The following is a 12174-nucleotide window of genomic DNA, read 5'->3' as shown; positions in this document are numbered from 1 at the left end:
ATCACAGCAACAGATTATATTTCAGAAGCCGTAGGAGGGGATTTAAGAGAAAAAAAAAAAATCTGAAAAATATGTAAGAAATTTTGTGTTCGTGTTCACTAGCTATTCAGTGTTGTCAATGTTGATTATTTTAAAAAATATCATATTTCTTTTTTCCCCACTTGAAAACATTATTTCCTAATAGCACATGACTACAGTCACATATTTTATGGAAAAAAAAAGGTTCCAGCCTTCATTGTTGCAGATAATGCACAGCTAAAATGTGAATCCAAATGCAAATCAGAACTTTTATCTATTATTTTAAAGGACAATTATGTGATTTAGTCAGGCTTAATCAACAACTTTCTGACATTCAGTGTTGTCAATAAGCAATTCTATGAAAAATGCTGAGAGTGAAATAAACTTTAATTTTCACAGTATTGTTAAACCTACCTATGTTATTTGATGTTCTCTGGAGGAACAGAATAAATAAAAAATAAGAAATTATAGCTTCATTCAAGAAATCATCTAAAATTCATCAGGCTTCAGAGAAGAGCCATGAAAATAATGATAAGACTGAAAAACATGCCTTGTAAAAAATAGTCAAAATGACATATTTATAAAGTTATTAAGGAGAGGTTTCAGTGTCATTTGGGTGAAAAAAAGCTAAAAATAGAAGATTGCTTCTAGATTCTAGGAATGAGAATAAATGCATTGGTCAGGAAGCAGTCTGTGCAACTTTTAATCTGAAAATAGACAGAAATTCAAACAATAAAAGTAAGTTATTCCACAGATATCTTGATAGATGTTCTACTACTGGAGAAAAAGATAGAATTTGTCTTACAAGACATGCTGCAGTGAACACTAGAACAGATTGAAATAACTTTTTGGTGTTCTCCAGAATCTCAGACCAGATGATTTGTCACACAAGGCTTCCTCTATCTCAAGAGACCTTTTAACAAAAAAAGAATGTCTTTTCAAAATAGTCAAAAATTTTCACCTAAACCATTACATGATATTTCAAATTTAATTTTTAATTTCCCCCAAATGTGGGTTCAATTTGAGGTACTTACAGTGTTTCACATACCCCAAAGGAGGACTGCATCTCCAAAAGGTGGTTCATATCTCTAAACCTTGGGTTCATCAGATAGCAAGTGACTTAAGACTGACTGAAAAACCTCCTTAGTGCAGAAATACAAGGAGTGGTCAAGGCAAGAAGGAAAAAGAAGAAAAAATAGGGGAGATAGAAAATGACCATGTAAACTATCCCAGCCTGGGATCCAGAGCATTCTGCTGCTCTAGACCTGTTTTGTGGGCTCCAGACCAGTGTGCTCAAGTGCTCAGCACATGGATGCATTCATGCAGGAGAGCTGGGAAAGTGCTCCTGTGGCATAAAATGGCAACCAGGCACTGAGGGAGATGGTGAAGCTTCTCAGGGTCAGATGAAGTTTTTGATGAAGAGGAATGACACCTATGGCCCATAGTTGCCATAAGCACTTGAGTTGTCTTCTTTTTTAAGCAAGGTAGTGAGAAGCAGGCTGAGATATCTCTTTGTCCTACATTTGAGGCCCTTGACTGCCCATGGGCACTGTAATAATTCCTGTAATTAATAATATCCATAAAATTGTTAGAACCCTCTTATCAAGACAATAATGTGTTAAACCTGTATTGTGTTTAGGAAAAAAAAAATTAGAGGCTCTTTACTGTGATGGCAAAATTCAAACTGGAAAGAATTAATTTGCAGAGCTATGAGAGATGTAACACATCCCTGCACGATTCTAATTAATACACCCCAGAAACAGTCCTGTGGCTGTTACTCACCAAATGATACTTTGTAAAGTTTCAGCTGCTCTTCATGCTTCTTGGCCAATTTATAAATTTTGTTGCTGTATCCTTTTAAGGCTTCCCCATAGTCTCTGCAGTCGAATGGAATGACCTGGGAATCTGCCAGTTCATAAACCAGTTTACCTCGTAACTGGGCAATTGTTAGCTGTTTCTTGAAGGTGGGGTCATAAAATTTTTCCACTAGCTCAAATGTCTCATACACAGTGTGATAAACAGGATAATTGCTGAATTTGTCTGCTTTCTGGAAAAGAGCAAGGAAATTTGTCAATGCCCTGTATTCTGACTGCAGTTAAAAGATGTATTGATCACTTTACGATTCTGATGTTTTGTATGGTTTCCAAATCAAAAAGCTATTTGCTACAAAACACAATTTACTATCCTTAATTTTTTGTGTTCCCATTAAAAAAATCAAACCAATCTGAATCTGTGGATTGTTGCACAGGATTAAGTGAGCAGGCTTCCTTCTCTCTACCCACACAGACGTGCCTTCAGTTTCATTGCACAGAGGTTGCCTTCTCCAAGAGTGAAAACAGTTTGGAGTTTGGATAGCAAAATTCCTTGATCACAGCCCCTTTTACCTTGTGTAGCTGTTTCTGGACACGTCTATGGAAAATTTGTATATTAAGGGGACTATTAATAGCATGGTGGAAGAAACTATCCACCTTCAATCAGACTCTATAAATACCTTTCCATGAACTTGACATCCTATAAGAATACACACATCACTGTAACCTGCTTCATTCTCCAAACATTTAGGTTCCTTGCTAAATTAAGAAATGTCACTGATATACAAACCAGTCAAAGATGCTTTGAAGCTTTTTTATTAATTATGAATAAATGCTTTTAACAGGATGACTGCTCAGCACTATTAAACTTCTTCAAGCAATCTGTCAGACTTACCCTATTCTTGGTGTAACGAGCTCTGCCTGATGCAATTCCCAGTCGCTGGAAGTAAGCTTCAAAATCACTGCCTGACCCCAGTTTATTTATTCTGCATGTAGAAAAGACAGCGTCTTAGTGAGAGCACTTACTGAACCGTTATGGTAGTAATTTATGCAAAATGCAGATTTTTCAGAGAAATTGAGGTCAGTTCTTTTGAAGGGCACATCAGGGACACTTGTAAGATCAAAGACTAGATGAGTGGTAAGCTTAATTACTTAACTGATTTTATTCTAACACTCTGATTCAGTATCCAATATTGCTAGGAAGAATTTATTTTTTTTTTTTTAATTGCAGCAATCATAGTTATGGCAGTGATGGCATTAAATACACAAACAAAACACTTTATGCACAGGAGCCATAAAATTGTATCAGGCATGCCTCTGCCGTCTTAAAACATCAATCATCTATTTCCAAACTAATACGAATTGGGCAGCAGTATGTGTAAAGACAGATGTGTTTGTGTACTTGGCACATTCCGCAGCAGAATCCAAGACCGATAAATAATTCCCGCTGCGAAAGGCGCGGGCGGCGCTCGGCGCCGGCGGGACACCGCTGCCATCTGATGGGGAGCTGTGGCGTGGCAGGGCTGAGAAAACGGCAGGAGACAGACGTAGAATGCTGAGTATTTTCAAATATTTACGTTTGAAGTTAAGTTTTAGGTTTACATGTCTGGGCTGGTGGATAATTAGTGTTTCTCAGCTGGAAAAAAATAAAAAGTTTCTTCTGTTCCGGCTGAAGTTAGTGTACATTTGTGCAAGGGACCATGTGCATTGGCTAAGGAAGATCAGATCTGGCTGCTTTTTCAAAAGGAAGAAGTCCCAGTGAGTTTAATGAATCCAGAAACTCATCCTAGCAGGGCCAGAAACAGGCAGAAATTTTTGGTGAAATCACAAAAAGGGGCAGTTCTGTTTACCTTATGCCAGTAATGCCACACTGTGAATAAGATTGAGTCTTTCTGAGTCACAGGCAGAAAAAGTGTTTTGGAGTTGTAATGCCTTCAAATATGATGTCTTAATATGCACATATATAGATTTATAATGTAATAAATTTATATCCATTGTATAAAGGAATAATTATCTCAAATTTTTTAATTACTCTTTTTAATTACTGCTCTAGGCAACTTCTTTTAACTGTTTGCTTATCCCAACAATTTTGATTTTATCTCATCTATTAGGTGACTAAACTATGTTTTGAACTTTCTACCCACCCTGCTTTTTTTAAGGCTTTTCAAATTGCTTTTCTACTAATAAAAAGGTCTTTAGAAAGCGTGAGGTTTCATTTCACTGCAGGAATAATGTCACCATCATTAAATAAAAAATAGTAAAATTTTATTTTTATTTTACTATAAGAGATATTGCTGGAGAGTCACCTTGTGACTAAAAGGTTTTGCTAAAAGGTATTGCTGCCACAAATAGCACATCTCAAAAAATTCTGGTGAGTAGCCATGCCATGATATGATTAAAATATTGGGGTAAAAAAACCCCAAATATATAAACAACTTACCTGGGATATGTATTGTTTTCAGATGCAGGATCTTTCTCAAGCCAGCTTTCATACAGAGATTTATTTTCATAATCCTCATCAGGGCTTAAAATCTGGAGAGGGAAATATCATAATCTCATTGGAAGTACCTCTAACTCAATTCATTATCCCTTTGCAGCTCCCTGCATCGTTCTTAACCAGCAGTGTTGCTGCAGGCAGGGAAGCAAATATTAACATTTGTTACACACATTTATGCCTTCCCAAACAAGGAAAGCATCTCACAGGCATTTGAAGCCAACAACAGACTGTAGGAAAAAACAGGTTAAAAGCTTAAGGATGATACCTGGAGCTCATTTACTTGAGGCATGTACACACACAACAGCTGTATACTGCTTGTGTACACACAATAATACTATGGGACTCCTCCAGAAACTAGAACATGCGTTCCTTTCAGCAGGCATGGGGAGATGACAACCACAAACCTGTTTGCCCTGAGGTTTGCCCTGCACAGCAGCAATAGTCTCTCAACAAGGCTAAACCTAAAATTTGACTACTTGTTCTGTAGGAAAGGTATGAAAGAATTGTGCTAGAAGGAAGGGTCCAAACCAGTCATACTGTAGCAGTTCCAAAGGGAATCAACTAAGCCTGGAGAATCACTGGGCAAGACACTGTATGTACAAATATAGGTCTCACCCTTAGCTCAAATAAACCCCCAAAACCTCTGTAACCCGGATAGAAAAGGCAAGTATTAGTGCTGTCATCATGCTGCCAGCAAAACTATGAAAGAGTATAAAATAAGTCATCTAAGGCCCCCAGAAAATCTGTGGCAGAGTAGAAATAAATCAAGACTCCAGCCCTGGTCTCCACCTAAACAATTTCCACTCATTTAAACAACTTTTAATAGACACGGTCTTTAAATGTAAGATTGGTTATTATGTGCAGAGGATTGTATTTTTTTTTTCCCCAAAGTACAAAGCATAAATGTTAATGGACACTTACATGGTCCCACCATATTGTTGAGAACTTAAATTTGGCCTTCAAAAACATACAGAATTGAAATTCCAAAGAGTTCTGACCTCTGAGATTCTATCAGCAGCTGGCAGAAAATAAGAACTTCATGAAATAACTGCTTAGCTGCTGTGATTTTCAGGGTACTCTGGTCAAGTCCTAGGGCTAAAGTGGAAACTGCACATTAACAAGAGCAAGCTGAACTCTGACATAAGAGAGCAAAAGCAATCTGTGCTCTGGCAAAGATGTTATTCTAATATCTCTGGTCATGTAAAAAAATTGGTCAGCTTTTTCATACAACACTGAGAGCATAGAAAAACATAATGTTTGCCCTGACTTAGATCCAAATCTAGGACCAGCATAAGCATCCTGCTAACTCAGGAGAAGATGAAGAGTTCTTTATGTATAAATGCAAAAGAAGCAGTGATAATCACAGGGGAATTGGAGTTAACTATTGCAGACACCATTTGCTGGTGACCAAATGTCTAAAGCCTGGCAGTAAAACAGGGCCAAAAACCCAGTCAACAGCTGAATGTCCCATCTGTATGCTGGACCACACTTAATGCAGAACTCCCCAAAAGAAAACATGTAATGTGTATGCTACCCTTGTTTCTGGTGAGAACTGGTTCACTAAAAGACAGGAAGAGCAAAGAGATCTTTGGATGTTGAATAACTGGATGCTGGACACCTTAATATGGAAAGAAATACCTTTCCTTTGGACATACATAATCAGGGGTCAGGCTGCCAGTTTTTCTGTTGTTTACATCATGCTTCTACAGTTAAGAGCTAAAATAGCAGTGAATGTGACATTTGTTTTTTCAAGTCAGTCTCAAGTACTTTGCATGGTACTTTAATGGAAGTTTTCTACTCAAACCAGCAATAGCTGAATAGTTGACTTAAGATCAAGAGCAAGGTACTACTTTTAGCCCAGAGCACTTTTTTGTAACTTTGTTTATCTTTTGCAGTAAAATGTCTTCTTGAGTTAGTAGCTTACTGCAGACAGAAAGTAAATTATTTTATCAAGGCCCTGCAGCACTAAGGACACAAAAAATTTTATAGAAAAAAGAGAATGCTCTTCAGTGTGCCAAGTGTCAGAGCTAATATCTGAATGATATTAACAAGGATGAAAGAGTAAGATAGAAAGAATTGATAGGAAAAGAGAATGTAGAAAAGAAAATAAAATCATGGGAATAGCATAGATAAACATAGACCTAAACCATGGCATTTCAGGTGGTAAAAGTGTACTGTGTTTGAAAATAACTTGGGATGAATGCATCTAACAGGATGAGAGACTGGGACTCATCCTACCAAGTGCCACTACAGGGCAGATTTTTACACTGGACCGAGTGACCCGAGTTCCCTTAAGATCAGGGGGGGAATAGTTTAAGTTCGGTACTTACAAAAGTACACAACCACATTTGGTCAAATGAATCTCATCCTAAAGGCACCTATTTCTACCCAAAGCCTTTACAAGTAACCTTAGGTAGCCTAAGTCAGAGCGAGCTGTCTTCTGTTAATTGAGACAAATCCTCATCTGAGGATGGTGGCGATGGCTCATGTCTGCTGCCTAACCTGATTAACTCCTCATATGGCAAATAAAGTTCCATGCTTTAATGGATCACAGCCTTTCAGCCTTATGATAATGTATCCTGAGAGGTGAAAGTAAAGGAGTCATGGTTAGACCACTTCAAACAATGCAAATCCATACATCATACCTGTTTAAAAAATCTTCTTAATCCTTCAGTATTGATCACATATTTCAGGGGCTCAGTGAAATATGGAGGAGATTTGGGGAAACAGAGAGAAAATGATAGCTAGCCAATGTCAAAAATATTTTCCTTCAATATTTACAACTTTAGAGAATTGATCTTGCTCAACCACTTTATGATCTTGTTTTTATCATTATTGTTTTCACTGTATATTGCAAGTAAGATTCCACTTATGTCAGTGACGCATTTCAATCCTTTTAATAATACTGAGGAACTGTGAGCATGGACTGTGCACTGCTGATGGAATGTTTTGTTATTGATTTTGGTGGGATCAAGATTCTTCCAGCACAGCAATAAAATAAATCTGATATTATTCAATAGTCCAAGTTTATTTGATAAACTTGTAGTCTTACTTATTCTTAGAAAGGCAGTAAAAAATAGATAGATTCTGTACCTCTTTTGTCAGGTTATACACCAGTTTGTAGAGAAGGGGCGTACAGTCAACTCTTAATGTGTAGTTACCTGAAAAAAAAAACAAAGACATAGAAATTTTCCCTTCATGTACTAGTGGCATTATCTTCTTAATGGATTAAACCCTGCAGTCTTTTCTTAGATATACTTTTTGACTAAGGCAAGAATTTAGATCTTGTCTCAGAATATATATAGAAATAGATTGCATGGTCTCACTTTGTAAGCTACTGCCACTACAACATAATAATATACTGGTTGTAGTACATCCACAGTAATATAGTTAAGCCTTCCCACAGCTCTAAAGGATGCCTAATTACCCCTCATTAGCTACAAGCCCTTGTCACTCACACACTTCCGAAAGCTCTTGTTGAACAGAAGGCAAAAAGTAAGATGATGGAAAAAAATGCCACATAATGTTAATGATGTTTCCAAGAAGAGTCTATATATGAAAACTGGAAATTAAAGCCACAAAAGTGCTCAAAACAATGACTTGCTTTGCTTTTCATTGCTATAGGACAATAAATAGAAATAATTTGCTGTCCAAAATGTGGTATAAGAAGTGTTGTGGAGAACATATGATGATAAACAAAATTTTCAGAGTACATGGATGCTATGATTCTACAGGGGATTTTACTGCTCAGGTAAGAGATGGCCAAGATACTTAAGCCAGTGCACTGAACACGGTGTTCTTTTCCTTATTACACACTTCTTTTCCAGTTGTTTTGCTTTCACATTTTCTTTAATGCATAAAGCAAGAGACATGTTTGAATAATCAAGATTTAGAAGAAAATTGTTAAGGCAGCAGTATGTTGGCTGCAAACCAACTAAAAAATATGCGTTACCATCCATGGTGAGAATGTGAAGCAGTTGTAAAGCTATTATTCCATTCGTGAGATTTTCTAGGCGTGAAATTCTGCTCTACTTTTTTACACAGCATGTAGGCAGCATAAATGAAGGAACAGCTCTAACCCTCTTTATTCCCCAACTCCAACTGAGCATTTAAAAACTGAGTTTGGCTTTTCTTTCTTTCCAATCCTTTTGTGGCAGACAAAATTTTTAGCTGACAGGAATAAAGAGTTCCTAAATATGCCTGTAGATATCCATTTTATTCACACACAGGAAGCCCGAATAAGTTGGATGTGACAGGGGAAGAGTAAATGCCCTGAATAACTGAGGTCATGATGCAGAGCAGCTTCACAGGACTCTTCTGACTATTATTTCAGCACAGAAGACAGTAAAAAAAGGTCTGTCTGTAATAAAGTGCAGCATAATTTCTGAAGGATTTTATTATATAGATCATAGTGTAGGGCCCTCTCAAAAAAAAAAAAAAAAAAAAAGGCCAGTTTCTAAGCAGCATTCCTGAATAATATTTTCTTCTCATAATCTGAAGGACACAGTAAATTGGATAATGGTGCATAAGGTTCTTTGTGAAACAATTTTCAGTGCTTATTTTTTTTTAAAGTCCTGCTGTAATAAATATATAACCCCCTCTCCTGGCAATACACAAAGGTGAGCACACTTGCTCAAAGCACCAAAGCATCTCCCACCCCCACAAATTGTAAGCCTGAGGTCATACAATCATAAAAATTTATTGTCTCAAAATACTATAATTCCACAAGAAAAGGAGCTGGAGCTGTGACCAGAACAAGGAGCAGACTGTCATATATTAAAACTACAATTGTAAATTAAAGCTAATGCAGTTAAGAGACAGTTTAACATACAGAATTCTCAGTTCATTAGCACAGAATAATAAACTCCTCCAGAGGAGACATTTTGGACTCAGACACAAGGACTGCAGGTCATGGATGGCACTATTTGCAACATGAAAATTTCAATTGTTCTCTCTCTCCACTTAATTCTGTACTTGCTACACTTTGTATACCACAATACCTATCTCATGCAGTAAATAGTTTTCGGAGAACTAATAAAAATTACACCTGTAAAGTCAGGCAAGGTTGAAAATAAAATACCCACCTTCTATAGAGGAATCTGTGTTGATGTAAGCGACTGCCCGTTCCTGAAGGACTTTGGCATTCTCCTAGGGTTGTAAATGTGTAATTCTTAGTTCAAATTAGTGGCATTTAGTCAAGAGCATGTCAAGGGCACTGTTATTTACAGCATTACCTTTAAGATCTCAGTCAGGATAATTACTACTGTGTACCTTACTAATTATATTGTTTGAGGATGGGTAAAATATCTGGGCATATGACATTCACTGCTCCTTTCTGGGACTTAATTTGTTGTGGAAAACATCCACAAAAATGTAGCTGCTGCCTGCTGCATCACACAGGAGCAAGATGGAGCAGAAAAATTACTGAATAGAATTGTAACTCTGTAAAATAACATTACTATGTGCATTTTAGCTCTGCTTCAGGACTTTCTGAACATGCAACATGGTGAGGTTAGCCAGAATCCCTCCATGCTTTTAATCTCTGTTTTTTCATATGTGCTCCCAGCACTGAACTCAATTTTAACACTGATAAACCAAGAACTTCTGTCATATCTACCATTTCAAAAAGGGATTAATCAAAGCAATGAAATTCTCTATTAAAATGCAGTTGGCTGACTATTCTGAGTCCACTAAGCATTGCTTTCATGCTAAATATATACAGACATATTGTTTATGCTTTTGCAAACTGGTAATTATGTTTGAAATTGATATTTTAATGAGTAAGTGGTATTTCACTAGATTTTGGCTTTGTGACAGATATTTTAATTAGGTTAGCAATTGTTACTTGATTCATTCAATTTATAACCAAACTAATAATTTGTAAGCCATGTGAACTAAAAATTTAATTGGTAATTGATAACTCCATAGTTAAATTAATACCTTAAAAAAACAAATCAAAACCAAACCAGCAGAGGAGATCTTGCAAAAGAATATGATGGGAGGAGCAAGACTGCACTTGCCTATATGGGGCCTTGCATATGTGCAAAATCATATTTGCAGCATAAAGAAATTCCTTTGTTTATGAGCAATGGAAATCATCTGTAGCAAAAGAATGTTGCCACAGTTGAATTCTTTCTGTTACACAGAAGATGGTGAATATCATGGGTTAATTTTCCTTGAGATTTAATACATGTCAGATCTGGCAGCTGCACAGAAGAGGAATGTAAGCTGTGAGGAATGTCTCTAGAGAAACTGAATCTAATTTAGGTCTAAAAGAGTAGTAATGCACACCGCCAAGATGAAGCAAGGAGAAAATAATATTGAAACACATGTTCAAATATGAACTGGGCTTACAGTTTTCTTACCTTATACAGCTACCATTTCATGAAATAATGAATGATAGATTACTAGATACCAAATTATTAAACAAAACCCATTACAGAGCAGCAGCAATATTTAACAAGTAGAACATAAGAAAACTCCCTAATTTTTTGATGACTTGCTCAAGATAAATTGATCTTTTAAATATCATTGTTTCATATTCCTCGTCATTGACACAATTGTATGGGTTTTTTTTCTTGACAATGCCTATATGTGTGCAGAGATACATAGATAAGGAAATCACAAATGAAGTTTGAGATACAGCATACTTTCGCCTCCAGTGGGGTTCAGGTGGGATGAAATTTTAATGCCAACTACTTAAAATTTCTCAGTAAATGATCTAAAATAATTTAAATTACTTTTTCTTCATTTAATGTTTCATAAACCAGCAGTAAGATGAAGACATTCTGTTACAGCTGGAAGCCAAACAGTTTAGGGGTGAAAAAAATAGAGCAAATCTAAAGGAATAGAAATCTCAGCTTTATCAACAGAAGAACGGTGGAATCCCTTTAGGCTTTGGGAGCATTTTTCTGGGTTTGTTACCTCCTCTGATATGTGGCATTTTGCTATGTAATTTTGTGATTTGCTGAAATACATGCCAATAAACTAAACTAGAAAGATTATTTATTTCATAGATTCTGAAAGCTCTATCCACACAGCTAAATATTAACTTGCAAACAAAATTCTCACAGAAGAACAAGATAACACATTTATGTTAAACCATTCAGTACTAATAAATTGACATAGTTCATCAGAAATGTGTTTCATGAAGTTATTTTATTTGTGCTCTATGTCTAATTTGGATTTTACAGACAAAACAATGAAAACTCTCATAAGACCTATATTTCTTATTAGGGTTGAACAAATCCACTAAGAACTGAACATGCCCAACAGGAAAAGGAAGATAAAACTATTCAGAACCTCACTTCTGAATTTCCCAACATTCTTCTTTCAGGCAGGTATATAGCCAGGGATCCTCCTACAGAATTAATTTACTGTCCTGCCCCTGAGACCTTACAATGCAGAAATTCACAGGAATTTTGATCTATTCATTCATAGATTACCTATCCTTTCATTTGCTCAGTAGGATTGATTTTCATACAAAGGCTTGGCATGCTTATGGATCAGAGGTTCAGAATCTGGACTTAAATTTATAGAAAATAAGGAATTTCTCAAATAGAAAGTTAGACCAATCTAGGTTAAATAAAACACTATAGTTCTGTTAAATGATAGGATAGATTTCCACATAGGGACCACTGTGGGATATTAGCTTTGAATCAAAGTAGATTTTTAAATCATAGAAGAGTTAGTGCACTTATGGTGTAAGAAGGTATGTTGGTAATTTATATAAATATATGAGTGCCTCACAACACCTGAAGGAGTCTGTTGTGGTCCAATTTTACCGTGAAATTTGTTATTGCAGTCTAGGAATAGATCCTGGGTACTGCAGTCACCGGCAACACACTT

General features: G+C 36.3%; 1 protein-coding gene across 1 annotated transcript in view; it reads right to left on the bottom strand.

Moving 5' to 3' along the window:
• The window catches only part of LOC136375657 (N-acetylated-alpha-linked acidic dipeptidase 2-like), a 30577-nt gene that overhangs the window by 5657 nt on the left and 12746 nt on the right, over nt 1-12174 (bottom strand). The window contains exons 12-16 of the mRNA XM_066341297.1: nt 9411-9474; nt 7420-7487; nt 4270-4361; nt 2725-2815; nt 1801-2065 (exon numbers count right to left, since the gene is read on the bottom strand). Of these exons, the coding sequence (XP_066197394.1) occupies nt 1801-2065; nt 2725-2815; nt 4270-4361; nt 7420-7487; nt 9411-9474 (580 nt within the window). The remainder of the gene's footprint in view (nt 1-1800; nt 2066-2724; nt 2816-4269; nt 4362-7419; nt 7488-9410; nt 9475-12174) is intronic.

The sequence above is a fragment of the Sylvia atricapilla genome, chromosome 2 (genome assembly GCF_009819655.1).
Source record: "Sylvia atricapilla isolate bSylAtr1 chromosome 2, bSylAtr1.pri, whole genome shotgun sequence".
NCBI lineage: Eukaryota > Metazoa > Chordata > Aves > Passeriformes > Sylviidae > Sylvia > Sylvia atricapilla.
Note: the sequence above shows the minus strand (reverse complement) of the source record. Positions and strands in the feature narration are given on the sequence as shown.